Source organism: Lycorma delicatula, chromosome 3, assembly GCF_047948215.1.
Source record: "Lycorma delicatula isolate Av1 chromosome 3, ASM4794821v1, whole genome shotgun sequence".
Lineage (NCBI taxonomy): Eukaryota > Metazoa > Arthropoda > Insecta > Hemiptera > Fulgoridae > Lycorma > Lycorma delicatula.
The window spans coordinates 62,210,427-62,227,463 of record NC_134457.1 but is presented as its reverse complement, the minus strand read 5'-3'; the positions used below and the strand labels follow the sequence as shown (position 1 = coordinate 62,227,463).

General features: G+C 29.3%; 1 protein-coding gene across 3 annotated transcripts in view; it reads right to left on the bottom strand.

The window, feature by feature from the left end:
* The window catches only part of LOC142321639 (ATP-dependent RNA helicase DHX30-like), a 119,367-nt gene that overhangs the window by 10,299 nt on the left and 92,031 nt on the right, over positions 1 to 17,037 (bottom strand). For all 3 annotated transcript variants that reach the window (XM_075359897.1, XM_075359896.1, XM_075359898.1), the window contains 4 exons: positions 13,881 to 14,089; positions 6,718 to 6,974; positions 3,829 to 4,042; positions 1,963 to 2,152 (listed from right to left, as the gene is read on the bottom strand). In XM_075359897.1, coding sequence (XP_075216012.1) covers positions 1,963 to 2,152; positions 3,829 to 4,042; positions 6,718 to 6,974; positions 13,881 to 14,089 — 870 coding nt within the window. The remainder of the gene's footprint in view (positions 1 to 1,962; positions 2,153 to 3,828; positions 4,043 to 6,717; positions 6,975 to 13,880; positions 14,090 to 17,037) is intronic.

The window sequence follows — 17,037 nt, the reverse complement described above, 5'->3', positions numbered from 1 at the left end:
TACATTTAAAAAAACTAAAATCAATTAATATGATATTAAATATTAATATTAATAATTAATTCTCTCAATACTCTCTTTACTTATACATTTAATTTTATTAGTTTAATTATTTTTATCTTTTTTCAATTACAGAATTAAATTCATAAAAAGTAAAATAATATATTAAAAATTATATTAATTATGATCTTTATAACTAATCTTTAGATTTTCTATTCATTAATATATATTTTTTTAAATTTTAACTGATTAGAACTGAAAATATGTTTTTAATATATATTTCAAAAATGTTTAAACAAAAATAAAAAAAATTAAGCATGAGATATTTGCTAATAATCTCATAAACATTAACATATCGATTACAGCATCTTTTGTAACAACTGTCAATAATATTAATCTTCTAAGTATACTCAGGAGAGCAAGTGAATTGTTCAATACAATAATACTTACAATTGTTGTACAAAAAAATAGATTCTTAAGTGTTAATATAATCTAAGTATCAGATGATGACATATAAACTAAAAGATGTTTTAAGAAATATTAGATGTAAAAGTCAAATCTTTCATTTTCTGCTTAGAAGTTAACTGATCTTGGTATTTCGTTCTTCAGCAGAAGAAAGGTGTTTAATAAACTGCATATATATGAAATCCTTTTTTTGAAGACTGGATGGTAAGATTTTAATTTTTAAGTTATAATGATAATACTGTGGTGGTTTACGTTTCAATTACTTTTGATCAAAAAATTTTGATAAATATGTAGTCTTTTTTTTTAATCTCAGGCAAAGTTCAGTGTACAGCTAATTTGATATAAATCTCCTTTGTTAGTAGAAAATTAACAAACTAAAAGGGATTCTTTATTTAGAATAACGAGTTTGTTTAACAATTTGTTCTTTTTAATACAGATAATGGCACCTCCAAAGGCTCCTATTCAACCAGAAGGATCATCAAACCAGAAAAATAACTTATAGAAAAATGTAAAGGTGACAATGAAAATAATTATGCTTCAACAATCAAAAGGACAAGTCGGGTACTGATTTTGCAGGCCAGGAGGTATAAATACTGCCAGTCGACAGAATTAGTAGGTTTGCAAGGCTGAATTTGACGAAGCATGCAATAACAGTAAGGGTTTGGTGATAAGTGAAGAGTACATCACGAGTACTCCATTTTGGACAGTGGGTGAAAACAATAAGTTGTTTAGCAAGTTATTTGTAAATAGTAATGACAGTAACAACATTCTATTCATTCATTAAGTATAGGGTGGTTCTTTTTTAAACAGTAAAAGTATTAATACTTGCAGAAAGTGAATTTTTATATTCTTCTATTGTTATCTTATTGTTAATGCAATATATTGGTCATCATTATATAGTTTTTAGTAAATCAAACTGCTTTGCTATTTATAATTTAATTGTTATAAATCAATTTTGTTTTTTATATGAATTACTACTTTGTATGTTATATATTTATTATTATTATTTATTTTATTTTATATATTTTTAGTTGTATTTATAAGAATTTTTTTGTTTGTTAATCTCTCAATACGTTTTCAGTAGTAATAACGATGGTTCTTTAATTTTTTTTTTGTTAACTGTTGGATGGTTCAGCTCAGTCCACAGAGAAGAAAACAAATAAACAACCTACAGAAAGATCATACACCCTATTATCATTTCTTAAATCACTAAAATTATAGGGTTAAGTTACGGTAACAAACAACAAACAAACCAATATTTTACCATTAAAGTAAATGTGAAATATACAAATGACTTACATCAAGTAACACTTACATTTATAACAACATACTTTTAAATGTAAAGTTTTAAGTACAACTTTGGACTCTGGGATCAGATGGAGATTGAATAACCAAACTTAAACTACTAGAAAAAGAAACTTCATGATGAAAAACAATTCATGATTCATTAAAATAAAAGAAATTAATGATTTAATAAAAAGCGGGATATAATACCAGTACCTTATTGATATTGACTGTAGCACATTGAAACAATACTAATGTTAAAGGAGATATCAAGCTGGTATCTCTTATAGTAATGGATCTTTGTTGTGCAGATCGTACTTCTGTAAAATAAGTCATAAATGGAGTTGGATATGTAGCTCTTTTATAATTAACACTTTCATTTGATATTGTTGCCCTTTGACCAGATCTGTAAAATAAAAAGAAATGAAATTAAAATGTAGCTCTAAATGTAAATATTTAAAAGGAATTAAGTACAGGGTGTCCCATATAAAACGCAACCCATCAATCACTCATCCATGAAATTTCAAAAGTCAAGCTTACTCCCCTACTCGTTACTGAAATGAACTCGTCCAACATCTGAACATTGCGGCGATGCAGTAAAACACTACCGATAGTAACAACAATGCAATCATAACGTTCAGTGTATTGCTAGAGACAAGATGGTGGTATCGCTAGATGAACGTGTTTTCATTGTTGAGTCGTACTTCAGTACGAAATCAGTGGTTGCAGTGCAAGATTTGTTTCGCCATAAGTTACCAGATGAACCAGCTCCTAACAAAACATCAGTATTAAGGTTAATTGCAAAATTTAGAGAGACTGGTTCTGTTAATAACAAGGAACACAAAAGATCTGCGTCAGTGTTGAATACAGATATAGTCACTGAAATCAAAGACCGATTACTCGCCTCGCCAAATAAATCGATCAGACGTTTCTCTGCTGAAATTAATTTGTCTAAATCAACTGTTCATCGGGCGACCAAACAATTACAATTACGACCTTATCGCATTCAAACGGTTCATCAACTTCTTGAGCCTGAAAAACGGCTACAATATTGTCAATGGTTCCGTCGATTTCTGCGTGAGGGAATTAATATTATGGATTCGTTATTTTTCATAGATGAAGTACGGTTTCATTTGGATGGCTAAGTAAACAGCCAAAACAGTAGAATTTAGAGTGCTGAAAATCCCCACGTTTATCACGAAAAACAATTACACCCGCAGAAGTTGGCCGTGTGGTGCGCGATATCGCGGAAGAAAATAATCGGTCCTATTTTTTTCGAGTACACCATTAATGCAGAACGATATCAGGATATTTTATTTCAGTTCATTGCACTCTTGGAAGAGGAAGACAGACACTACTGGCTACAACATGACGATGTGACATCGCACTACGCAGGTTCAACTTCTGATTTCACTGAGGAATTCTTTGGTAATTGTGTTATCGGTGGAGGCTTGTGGCCACCAAGATCTCCAGATTTGACTGTGGCAGATTTTTTTCTATGGGGTTACCTCAAAGAAAAAGCCTACAGCAACAAACCACAAACACTTGAACAATTGAAAGTCAATATTGAACAAGCTGTATTAAATATCCAGCCACAAACTTTGAAAAAAGTTGCAAGAAACGCTGTAGAAAGAATTGAAGCTTGTATTCAAGAAGATGGCGGCCACTTCCAACATTTACTCTAAATGTAAGGTAATGGATGGTAATAATAAAAATTACATTTACATTTACACATGCCTTTTTATTATTTCAATACCTACCAATATAAGGTTGGGTAGCATTTTATATGGGGCACTCTGCATATTGACTACAGTAAAAATAAATGGGTCATATATAATTTTCTGAATACTCAACAATTATTTGGTATCACATGCAAAGCATCCAAAAAATGTTGTATAATCACATCCAAGACAACTGTCATTATTAAGCACGTTTAAAGATAACACATTTTTAAGATATTCAAATCATTTTACCTAACAATATCCTAAGAATAATTCAATAACATTTACTATAAAAAAAATCAGAATAACATTAAAAATGTTAAAATGATGATAAATTTACAATTCAATGAAAATTACTGACTCATTCATAACTACATTTTTCTTCTTTAAAACTCCTTTCTCAAGATCCCATTTCCTTATAGTCAAAAGATTTCCAAGTCCAGAAAGAAGCACACCCTTTGAAAGTTCATGATTTCTTGAATATCTGTTACAGTCTGAACCAAAATTAGTAAATTCTTCTAAATTTTCCAGTAAACCACATTCATACAAGTGTTCACCAACTAAATGCCGCAACCCTGAAAAAGAAATAGTTCAATAAAATAAACCAACCATGACATCAAAAGCTTATTTGTTTTCTCACTATCTCTTAAACATTACTTTTAGGAGGAGCAGACCTTTTGGTTTAATATTTTTATTAGTAAAATTTTATTTTAAGTTAAAAACAATAAATTGTTTTCCTTTGAAAAAATACCGAGCTGTATTATTTACTGAAAATGTATATTTAACCTTTTTTAATTATGTTAAATTTTGTTCAATTTTTTTGTGCAAAAACTTGTTCAACAGCTGTGTCTTGTTTTGTGCAAAACTTGTTTAACTTGTCTATTGCACTGCTAGCTTATTTCTGTAATATAGCTGTGTTCTAATTGTGCATTTTAATTGTTTTCTTTTTGAACAATTGTTATTTTTATTAAAATTAGAATTGTTATTTTAAAAAAAATAAGTACCATTTGTATAGTTATGCTCATTAAATTATACAAACATCATTTTAAAATGTCTCTGTGCAAGTTCAGAAATGCTAATTTCACGAGAGAACTCATTGTAAATGCTTAATTTACTGAGTAAAATTATACAAAATTGGATTTTTTTCAACTGTAGTACAGTAAAATCTTGCATTCTCTAATGAATGTCTGCTTAAACTTGTCTTGCTCTCTAATAGTATTAATCTGTTCACTCTGAGTGAAATTTGATACAAACTTAAGAAAGATGTTATTGACAGCCAGCAAAATTCGGAGAAGGAACTAGGTAAATCAAATAGTTTATGCCATGAAAAAAATGACAATGAAAATATTTCTTTTAGACAGTTATTAATATATCAAAATGCCTTGCTGAAGGTCTTGAACAATATGGAAATTAAAACATTTTGAAAATTCATGTTTTGCAACTTCAGAGAATGCACAAGTAACCTTCTTTCTTACAGTTACTGAGAAGTATCTATTACAATAATAAAATTCTTTATTCAGAGATCAAATTGTATTTTAATACTGAATACACCAAGAACAATAACAAAACTTAATGCATTATGCTGCAATTAACAATTTCACATCAGATATTGTAGTTTAAAAATACCATTTTGTAAATAATACTGGACAATGAATTTTACAAACTTTATAGTGAAACTCAGTAAGATGATATCTGTAATATATAAATTCTTAAATACATATGAATAAAAATTCATAAAAAAATTTGTAATTCAGTATTTTATAGTGCAGCACAGGCAGGCGTAAAGTCTATGCATTTAATCAAAAATTTAAAAATTCTGAAGTTTGAGTAAGTGTTAAAAACTGAACAATTATATCTAATTCTAAAAATTCATTGATTATGCAATGAGGTGGGTTTAGCAGCCAAACAACTTTTTTCAATAAATCTTTCAGAAGGATCACTAGCTTAAAAAGAAAGCACTTTAAAAAAGAGCTTCTTTTTAGTTTCTTATGAATATGGAAATATGAGATTTTCAATTACGAGTTGGATGTAAAGAACTTTTAGTTTTTTGAAATTACATAAATATTTCATAAGTCATTCTGTGTTTCTCTCAGTCCCAAAATCATTCACTAAGTTTTATTGTCATTCATTAGTGTGACATTCTTAGTAAATAATTCCCTTGCCCTGAACAATTCAAATATTTGGTTTAGATTGAGTTCATTCATGCACATGTATATCAATACCAAAACTGAAGGTATCAACTAAAAGATGGGGATGTCTTTTAGCCACACATAAAGGCACAAAATTCACTATTATAAGAAACATTATTGTAATGGGTCAGTTAGTGATCCATGCTGGACCATGAACGGACCCCTGCTGGATATCAAAGTTAACTACCCTCATCTTAGAAGTCCATTAAAATTTACAACTTTCTCTTAAGACATGGTAAGAACTAAAAAGCCAGTGTACTTGTCACTGATACTGAAAGAGGGAGCTTAAACATGAGACACCATGTCAAAGGCTTTATTAAATTGCAAAAAGTCAACCAATATAATTTTTTTTTCCTTTAACTACATGGACTATTAATCTGACAGTACTGGATGTTAGAAAAATCTGGAAACAGCTTTAAACTACAAACATGACCTCTCTTTTTCTTTTTTACTGTTTATAGCCCCTGGAACCACTGTAAGGTTTTACTTCAGAGGATGAATGAGGATGATATGTTAATTAAGTTTTACATGTACAGTCTCAGATTGGCCATTCCTGAGATGTGTAGTTAATTGAAACCCAACCACCAAAGAACACTGGTATCCGCAATCTTGTATTCAAATCCATATAAAAGTAACTGCCTTTACTAGGATTTGAACCTTAGAACTTTTGTCTTCGAAATCAGCTGATTTGAGATGACGTATTCACCACTACGCCAACCCTGTGGGTTTACAACATGACTGAAATTATACAATAAAAACAGACGTACAGATACAAAAATATTAGTTTATATAAAGTTTGAAATTTCTTCCTATCACTTTGGATCTGCATCCTAATCCAATATTAATTTTTTAAAAAGCAAGATGGTCATGTATGATTTTTCATATAAATTTCTCTAAGAAACGTAAAGGATATTTTACTACTGAGTGTGAACAAATGTTAACCAATATACATTTTAAAAAAGCAGTTAGTGTAAACTCTAAAACTGTTAATATCATTTATACCAAACAGTCATTAAATAAAAAAAAAACAATAAAATTAAATTAAATAATAGTATTCTTACTGCTTATTTGTCTAAAAGCTTCACTGCTAGCATTTATACTCTCAGCAAAACGTCTTGCTTTGTAATCAATAAAATTATGATCGCCATTGTTATATTCATTCCAATGGTGGAATAACCAGGTTAAAGCTAAATGATCACTAGATGGACTAAACTTCTTTTTCCCTACTCGTACAGCTGTCTTATCGCCCATTGTGCCAGGGAAAAGTTCCACATCAGATGATAATATAGTACCAATTGTTACCAGTGGACAGACACACCTGAATATAAAAGAAATGTAATTATATAAAAACAGCTTTTATTCAAAACATCATACCAAAATGAGAAATGTACATTTTAAGTCACACCTGAAAATTAAATATATTTATATTCAATTAATATGATATAAACAAAGTATTACAACAATGTTTACAACAAAAAAGGAAGAAAAATTGATAAATTTCTGCATACCTTTTTTGCAACATTGAATTTCTTTAGATCATGCAAAACGAAACTTTATTAACAATTAAAACAGTTGAGAGAGAACTGTCAAACAAAATTGTGCATGAAAGAGGAAGAACTGGGAAATTTTTCACTAATTGTAACTTGTTAACAAAGCATTTATGAACCTATGTTTATATGTAGTTTTTTCTTTATTTTTAAATTTAGATTAAGTATTACCTAATTTTTCATGTAAAATGCAATTATAGTCTGACTTCTATAATTTGAAAAATGTAATTTATTTAATGTAAATAAATTAAAAAATATTCTCTGTATTACAATGATTATGTATGCACATTGTTTTCATTGTGTCTGTGTAATTATCAATTGACATTAAGCAAGTAAATTAATTATATATAAATTATATTTATTTCAAATTATCTTGTATTCTTACTATGATTGAAGTGCACTAAACTAACTAATTTCTAATTAATAAAATATGGTTTTACATGTGTTGATGTTTAGAAGGTATAGTCTATCTGATATTATCTGGTTTCAATTACTGCAGTACAAATGTTTGTCACTTTTATTAAAATAATTTTCTGATACACTGTCTATGATCTTATGATTCATATTTATCTTTTGATCTATTACATCATATAAGTAATGACTGTACAAATTATAAACTTTTATGCAAAAAATAAAATATTATTGTTTAGAATTCACTTACCAATAAAGTAATCCTTTAATTTCTATTCTTCAACTATGCAAACAATTAAACATTAAATAAATTTACTTATGTAGAGCAATGCTATATTTTTTTTATACAAATAAATGCAGTATCAGCATTAAAAGAGTTAACTGTTTTTAGATTATAAGGAACAAGAAATTTTTGAGAAGTGAGATGCTTAAAAGTTACTTTAAGGCATAAAATACAATGCCATAAAATATTGTATCAACAGCGAAATCTCAAAACATAGGTATGGTTAATTTTAACCACAAATTACTGTAAACAATCTCCGGTATATTACTGAGTGTGCAAATATTATAATGAAAAATATAATTAAGCAAAACAAACAATTAGATTCTAATAATTTTTATCCATTCCAGTATAACATTTTTTTCACAATAAAATCTCTTTAAATTTAAATAAAAACAATGCATAATACTTTTACTACCTTGTTTGGGCTAGGTATATATATAAAAATATATATATATATATATATATATATATATATATATAAATATAATAATTTTTTTGAAAATTCAAATAATTCATTAACATATTTACCACACTGTGTTTAATAAAATTTAATATTGCACAAAATACAAACTAACAAAACATAGGTTAGCATAACTTAATTAGGTAAGTTACTGATCATATTGATTCCAATAATCGGTTTTCACGGGATCCCACACCTTCAGTTGGTACTGAATTCTATAGTTACACTAAAACATATTTATAATCTTTTAATCTGTTTTTCTTTTTAAGAATTTTGAAAATTATTATGAATGTATGTGCAAATCCTGCTGTCCAGTTCTGGAATGATATAATATGTAAAACATAGTATTTTTATTTGTTCTATTGTCATTATTACCAACTGTTTGATTGTATTTTTATTATGTTTTCAATTAAATCATCATCTTCGAATGTGATCTAGTGATCTATATTTTTGTTTGTATTTCAAATTTCCAAAAGCTCTAAATTATTTTTCCAATTAGTAATACTACATTAGTAATTTTAATAAATGGTCAGCAACATAAGATATACCTCTTTTTTTGTTTTTGTGCAGTGTTGTGTAAATTTTTTTAAAAAAGATCAATTGGTTTTACCAATATAAATATTATTTCATTCATTGCATTTAATTATATAATTATATTCCCCTCAATTCCTATTATTTTTATTATTCTAATCTTTTAAATATTTTATAATGCAATTATTTGGTTTATATGCTTTCTTATGTTTATTTTTATCATATACATTAATAATTTTTTTTATTATTTTATTTGTGTAATTATATTTTAGGTATAGACTATATTAATCTTTAGGTAATCTTCCTGCTGTTGTATTTTAATATAATTATCATGGTATTTTTTATTTTTCTCTTTATAAATTTTTCCATAATTTTATTATTAAAACCATTACATATTGCAGTTTGTTTTGTTTCATCTAGTTCTTTTTTGAGTTTATTTTTACTGTTTTTTATATAATGAATATTTCTAAACATCATGTTTTAATGTATTAGTTGTGGGTTTTCTATAACTGATTACATGTTTATTTTTATTTTGATTTCAATATCTAAAAAATGTCTTTTATTCTGTTGTTTTCTATTTTGTATAAATGTTAAATTCTTATTGTAATTGTTAAACTTATTTAAAATGATCAAATGCTCATTACTTATAGTGGGGTTATATATGACTAACCAGAAATATCATAAAATATCTAATATAACTACTATCTATAAAATGTATAATATAACTAAAAATATCATCTACATATCTTTTCCATAATAATAATATTTGTTGTGTATTTAATATGTTGTGAACTGTTTTATTTTCAAAATCTTATATAAAACTTTCAGGCATAATAGCAGATATAGGGATGTATGTGATCCCATTTGTAATCCTTCTGTTTGTGAATAACAATTGTTCTCATACACAAAGTAATTTTGAAAACAAATATATCTTAAGATAATGATTAATGGATTGATATATTCTGGGTTTCATTTAATCTATATTTATTTGTATTTTTTTGTCAATTGATGTATTAAATAAATAAATAAATATACATAAAATTGAAATTAACCCTTTTAAGATTCATACTATTCCTATGTACTGTTAAATTATATTTTTAATTTTATTAATATAAACCACCTTGTACAGAATATTAAGAAAAGATATATCTTCATTTTATCAAAAAACTTATTTTTGCAGGATCCTGCTAGTACTTTCATGATAAGATTACAGTAAAATATGTCTTACCTCAATATTCTGTACTACGTGGTTTATATTAATAGATTAAAAATATTAAATATATAAATAGATTATATATAAAATATTAAATGAAACATAAGCTACCAAACCAGAATAAAAAAATAGGTTAAACGTACCTTATTAATTCCAAGAATTATTTTCACAGGATCCCATATCTTCAGTTATGATTAAATTCTATCATTATATTAAAACATATTTATTTACAATTTATTAATTTTTCAAAATTGTTTTTTGAAAAATTTTAATGTTATTTAGTACAAGTTTATTTATAAAACTGATCATTTCAGTACTGGAAAGCTGAATCTGTATATTCGTCCATAATAAATTTCAAAAGTTTATTTTATCTATTTACTTTAATAAAAACTAAAGATGCACTCTTATGAAAATCGATTCTTGGAATTAATATAGTAAGCTTAACTTATCTACTTGTTTTGGTTTATGTTTTATTTAATACTGCATTTTATTAGCATAGTGGTCAATATATTATTAATGAATTATTTGAATTTTCAAAAGATTATATATATATTTTATTAGATCTAGATCAACCGAAATGTAGAATAAATAAAATAGGATGACTTATTCCACTATATATGCAGGAGCGCTTTTGCAATTTACTCACATCATCAGCTGCATTATATATTCATCTCAAATTACAATACAAACTTTGTAAAATATAATAATATATCATATGATATGATACTTTAGGAAGTTTGTAATGTAATTTGAGAGATGAATATATGATGAAGCTGATATGCGAGTAAATTGCGAAAGCACTCCTGCATACATGGTGAAATAAGGTAAGTCATCCTACTTTATTTATTCCATACTTTGGCTGATCTAATAAAATAAATATATTTTTATATAGTACAGAGGATTCTTAAAAGAATTGATTTAAAAAAATAAACAAACACACACACACACGTTTGATAAAAAAAAATACACAGGAATTCTATTTTTTCTCAAAAAACGTTTATTTATTCATCAATATTAATTTTGTTACCTTCAAAGTACTGCCCTTCGGATATAATACATTTGTGCCAGCACTATTTTCAATCTTGGAAGCACCTCTGGAACACAAATTTTTGGTAAGGTGTTTAGTTAGCTCCTTCAATGATTCTGTCTTTATTTCTTCAATATTAAAAAAAATTCTCAGCTTGGGGAATAGGATGAAGTCACAGGGAGCCATGTCCAGTGAAGAGAGAGGCTAAAGCATTAACAGTGTTGTTCTTGACCAAAAATTCACAAACAAGGATTGAAGTATAGCAGGTGCATTATTATGATGCAATTGCCAAGAATTGTTTCACCAAAAAATCTGGGCATTTGGTTTGGATTGCTTCATGCAAATTGTGTACAATTTCCAGGTAGAACTCCTTATTGACCTTATGACCTGGTGGCAAGATTTGAGCAGTTCTTCAATGTTGTTCACTTCATTCAGCAACTTCTGAACAATGTTAATGAACATTGTCAAAATTTAACAGTTTTGGAACAAATTTTGCTTCCACATATTTTATGTCCAAATCATCCAAAACAAATTGCATGGGATGAGCAAAATGATACGCCAACATCATCAGCAACCTCTCTGATAGTGATTTGGCGATTGTTCATCATCATTTTCTTCACATTTTCGACATTTTCATTGGTTGTTGATGTGCTGAAACGTCCAGGATACGACATCTCCACAACCTTCTTGGAAATGTTTGTACTACTTCTAAACACCTGTTTTATTAATAGAAGAATCACCAAAAGCAACATCAACATTTTAAATATGGTGCTGCACTTTATTCTATTCTTAAAGCAAAATTTAATGTAAATTCTTTGTTTCATTTTTTCCAGAAGTTGACAAAATGAAAACACGTGTAGCCTTTTTGAATACCAATGTAGCCTTATACCAATGTAATATGGCTACCAATATATATTAGGGACATGGAAAATTTAAAAGTTCTGTGTATTTTTTTTATCAAACATCGTATGTGTGTAGGTGTATATATATATATATGTATATATAATATAATATTATATAGTATCTATGAAATATAAACCACCAAACACTATATTATTAAATTCTATTAAAAAGACTGAACTTTTTTAATTACACGCTAACAGAGATATTTTGTGACATGCGGTTGATAGCATTGTGTTCTGCATAACCTCCTCTGTAAACACATGTTCTTGGATTGTTGATGTCTCATTTAGTTTTTCTGCCATTGTTATTTGAGTGCAAAATGTTTAAGTGTTTAAGTGTAGCAATTTTTGTAATGTGTGATTTTTTGATGATTGAACTTTTGTTTCAATGTCGTAGCTGTAAACCCAGATTTCTTCTCCCGTTACGATCCTTTGCATGAATGTTTCATCATTATCGGCTTGTTCAAGGAGTTGCCAACAACTGTCTACTCAATGTTCTTTCTGCTGTTTGGTCATCAAACTAGCATCACAGCATCATTTCCGTAAAAGCTTGTTTCAATTTGAAAAGTTTCTGTGAAAGTTTTTCCCAGTTTCACAGAAAATTTTATGTTGTATCTTTGCTCCTGAAAAACACATATTACAAAAATTGCTACTAACATTTAAACATGTTGCACTCAAATAACAATAACATGAAAACTACATGAGATAATAACATTCCAAGAATATGTGGTTACACAGGAGGTTATGTGGAACATAATGGTGCCATCCACACATCACTAAATATCTCTGTTGGCACGTAATTAAAAAGTTCAGTCTTTTTGAACAAACCTCATATAGCTTTAATCATCCTGCAAGCATAGATGCTGAGTTCCTTTATATAGAAAGCTCCTGTAAAATAAACATATAATACAGAAGGTCCATCATGTAGTAGTAACATCTTTAGCTTGTAATAGAAAATATTCCGAAAAAAAGTAATTGTATTTTATCGCTGGTAATGTATGTTTTAAATGTTTATGAAAATTGAAGTTCTTACTGACTGTGAAAATTATTTGTTATCCATTTTCTGAACACAAGAATGTTTTTCTGGAGAAATTAATTGACAGATTAATAAAAATCTAATATGAAATTGCAATGAGTTATGAGTTAAAGTTGAGAAAACATCTATTATATATTGTGGGTAACAATGTATTGTTAATGATGATTTGGTGTAGTCTGTAAACAAACAATTTATGAGGACAATTTACAATGTCATTCTTATGACTTAAATCTCAAGAGTTCTTTTGTAAAAAAAAAGTGAAATGTTTGCATCACATAATGCTTGGCCACATGCTGCTTCTCAAACTCAAAGGCTCATCATACCACTTGGCTGGTAAAAATGGATCATACCCCTTCAGCCCAGACTAATGACTTTCACTTGTTCCTGCATTTAATGTGGTTTGTTGCTGGTCAACTATATAAAGACAATAACCTAATCAAGAAAACTGTGCAATGCTGACTCTTTTCGGAAGGTGAATTATTTTATGTAGCAGAATCACAGAAATTAATCTAAATAATGAGAAATGTCTTAATATTGGTATAATGTATCTTGAAAAGTAGTTTGGTATGAGCTTTTTTGTAATAATAAAGCTACTTAAAAATAGTCATAACGTAACATCTTAATAGTACTTTGTGAATACGCCTCTTACAATTTCAGCTCATGCCAGTTTAACTATACATACTTTCTATTACTTCATGAAGAGTAAATTTTGTAAACAAGATTACAATAAAAAAATTATAATATCTAAAAATTATAACAAATATGATTAAACCAAATTACATTAAATATATGAAAACATTAAATATATTCATACTTGAATATGTATGAGTGCACTAAAGCTTTAGAAATGAATGGATGTGTGGTAAAGACAGCAATTCTAGTTCCCAATGGAGTTAAATTTTCTTCTGTATCAAGTGCTCCAAGCCACTGTAATTTGCTCACAGCATTTCCTACCATTTCAGCACTAGGAGGTTCCGGCAACTGTTTGAGAAATTCTTCTGCTTTCTCATTTCCACTATATATCTGTTATAAGATAGAAATAAAACAAAACCTGTTATAAAATAGTACCACAACCAAAGCAAGTAGAATTTTAACTAATATGGTGCCAATGTAATAAAAATTATAATATTTAGATTTCAAATCCTCCTGTATGAATCATGAGACCTTGCCGTTGGTGAGGGGGCTTGAGTGCTCAGGGATACAGAGTAACTGGACCGAAGGTGCAACCATATCGGAGAGGTATCTGTTGAGAGCCAGACTAAGGAATGATTCCTGAAAGGGGGCAGCAGCTCTTTCAGTAGTTGTTAGGGGCGTGAGTCACAATGACTTAAACGGCCATATCAACACCACTCAGTCCTCTGAGTACTGCGCAGCTGAAAGCAATGGAAAACTACAGCTGTTTTTTTTCCAAGAAAATGTGGCTCTCTGCATTTTCATATAGCAATGATGGAGGCACCTTCCTTGGTAAAATATTCCGGAGGTAAACTAGTCCCCCGTTCGGATCTCCGGGTGGGGACTACTAAGGAAGGGGTCACCAGAAAATTAAACATTCTACGAGTCGGAGCGTGGAATGTTAGAAGCTTAAAAAAGGTTGGTAGGCTAGAAAATTTAAAAAGGGAAATGGATAGGATAAATGTGGATGTAGTAGGAATTAGTGAGGTTCGGTGCGAAGAGGAAGGCGACTTTTGGTCATGTGATTTTAGAGTAATTAACTCAGCTTCAAAAATGGGCAGGCAGGAGTAGGTTTCGTTATGAACATAAAGATAAGGAAGAGAGTAGAGTATTTCAAAATGCATAGCGATAGAATCATTGTAATAAGGATAAAATCAAAACCTAAACCGACAACGATTGTTAACGTCTATATGCCTACAAGCGCCCATGATGATGATGAGGTAGAGTGTGTATACGAAGAGATTGATGAAGCAATTAAACACGTGAAAGGAGATGAAAATTTAATAATAGTTGGGGATTGGAATGCAATCATTGGAAAAGGCAAGGAAGGAAATATAGTAGGTGAATACGGGCTCAGCAAAAGGAATGAAAGAGGGGACCGACTTATAAAGTTTTGCACGAAGTATAATTTAGTAATTGCCAACACCCAATTAAAAAATCATAATAGAAGAATATACACTTGGAAAAAGCCGGGCGATACTGCAAGGTATCAGATAGATTATATCATGGTTAAGCAAAGATTTAGAAATCAACTCGTTGACTGCAAAACTTACCCTGGAGCAGACATTGATAGCGACCATAATTTGGTGATAATGAAATGTAGATTGGGGTTTAAAAACCTGAAGAAAAGGTGTCAGATGAATCGGTGGAATTTAGAGAAGCTTGAGGAAGAGGAGGTAAAGAAGATTTTTGAGGAGGACATCGCAAGAGGTCTGAGAAAAAAAGATAAGGTAGAAAATGTAGAAGAAGAATGGGAGAATGTTAAAAAGGAAATTCTTAAATCAGCAGAAGCAAACTTAGGCGGAATAAAGAGAACCGGTAGAAAACCTTGGGTTTCAGACGATATATTGCAGCTGATGGATGAACGTAGAAAATATAAGAATGCTAGTGATGAAGAAAGTAAAAGGAACTGTCGGAAATTAAGAAATGCTATAAACAGGAAGTGCAAAGTGGTGAAAGAAGAGTGGATTAAAGAAAAGTGTTCACAAGTGGAAAGAGAAATGAACATTGGTAAAATAGACGGAGCATACAGGAAAGTTAAGGAAAATTTTGGGGTACTTAAATTAAAATCTAATAATGTGTTAAACAAAGATGGTACACCAATATATAATACGAAAGGTAAAGTCGATAGATGGGTGGAATATATTATACGGTGGGGAAGAGTTATACGGAGGAAATGAATTAGAAAATGGTGTTATAGAGGAAGAAGAGGAAGTTGAGGAGGATCAAATGGGAGATACAATACTGAGATCTGAATTTAAGAGAGCATTAAAAGATTTAAAGGGCAGAAAGGCTCCTGGAATAGACGGAATACCTGTAGAATTACTGCGCAGTGCAGGTGAGGAAGCGATTGATAGATTATACAAACTGGTGTGTAATATTTATGAAAAAGGGGAATTTCTGTCAGACTTCAAAAAAAGTGTTATAGTCATGATACCAAAGAAAGCAGGGGCAGATAAATGTGAAGAATACAGAACAATTAGTTTAACTAGTCATGCATCAAAAATCTTCTAGAATTCTATACAGAAGAATTGAGAAGAGAGTGGAAGAAGTGTTAGGAAAAGACCAATTTGGTTTCAGGAAAAGTATAGGGACAAGGGAAGCAATTTTATGCCTCAGATTAATAGTAGAAGGAAGATTAAAGAAAAACAAACCAACATACTTGGCGTTTATAGACTTAGAAAAGGCATTCGATAACGTAGACGGGAATAAAATGTTCAGCATTTTAAAAAAATTAGGGTTCAAATACAGAGATAGAAGAACAATTGCTAACATGTACAGGAACCAAACAGCAACAGTAACAATTGAAGAACATAAGAAAGAAGCCGTAATAAGAAAGGGAGTCCGTCAAGGATGTTCCCTATCTCCGTTACTTTTTAATCTTTACATGGAACTAGCAGTTAATGATGTTAAAGAACAATTTAGATTCGGAGTAACAGTACAAGGTGAAAAGATAAAGATGCTACGATTTGCTGATGATATAGTAATTCTAGCCGAGAATAAAAAGGATTTAGAAGAAACAATGAACGGCATAGATGAAGTCCTACGCAAGAACTATCGCATGCAAATAAACAAAACAAAAGTAATGAAATGTAGTAGAAATAACAAATATGGACCACTGAATGTGAAAATAGGAGGAGAAAAGATTATGGAGGTAGAAGAATTTTGTTATTTGGGAAGTAGAATTACTAAAGATGGACGAAGCAGGAGCGATATAAAATGCCGAATAGCACAAGTGAAACGAGCCTTCAGTAAGAAATATAATTTGTTTACATCAAAAATTAATTTAAATGTCAGGA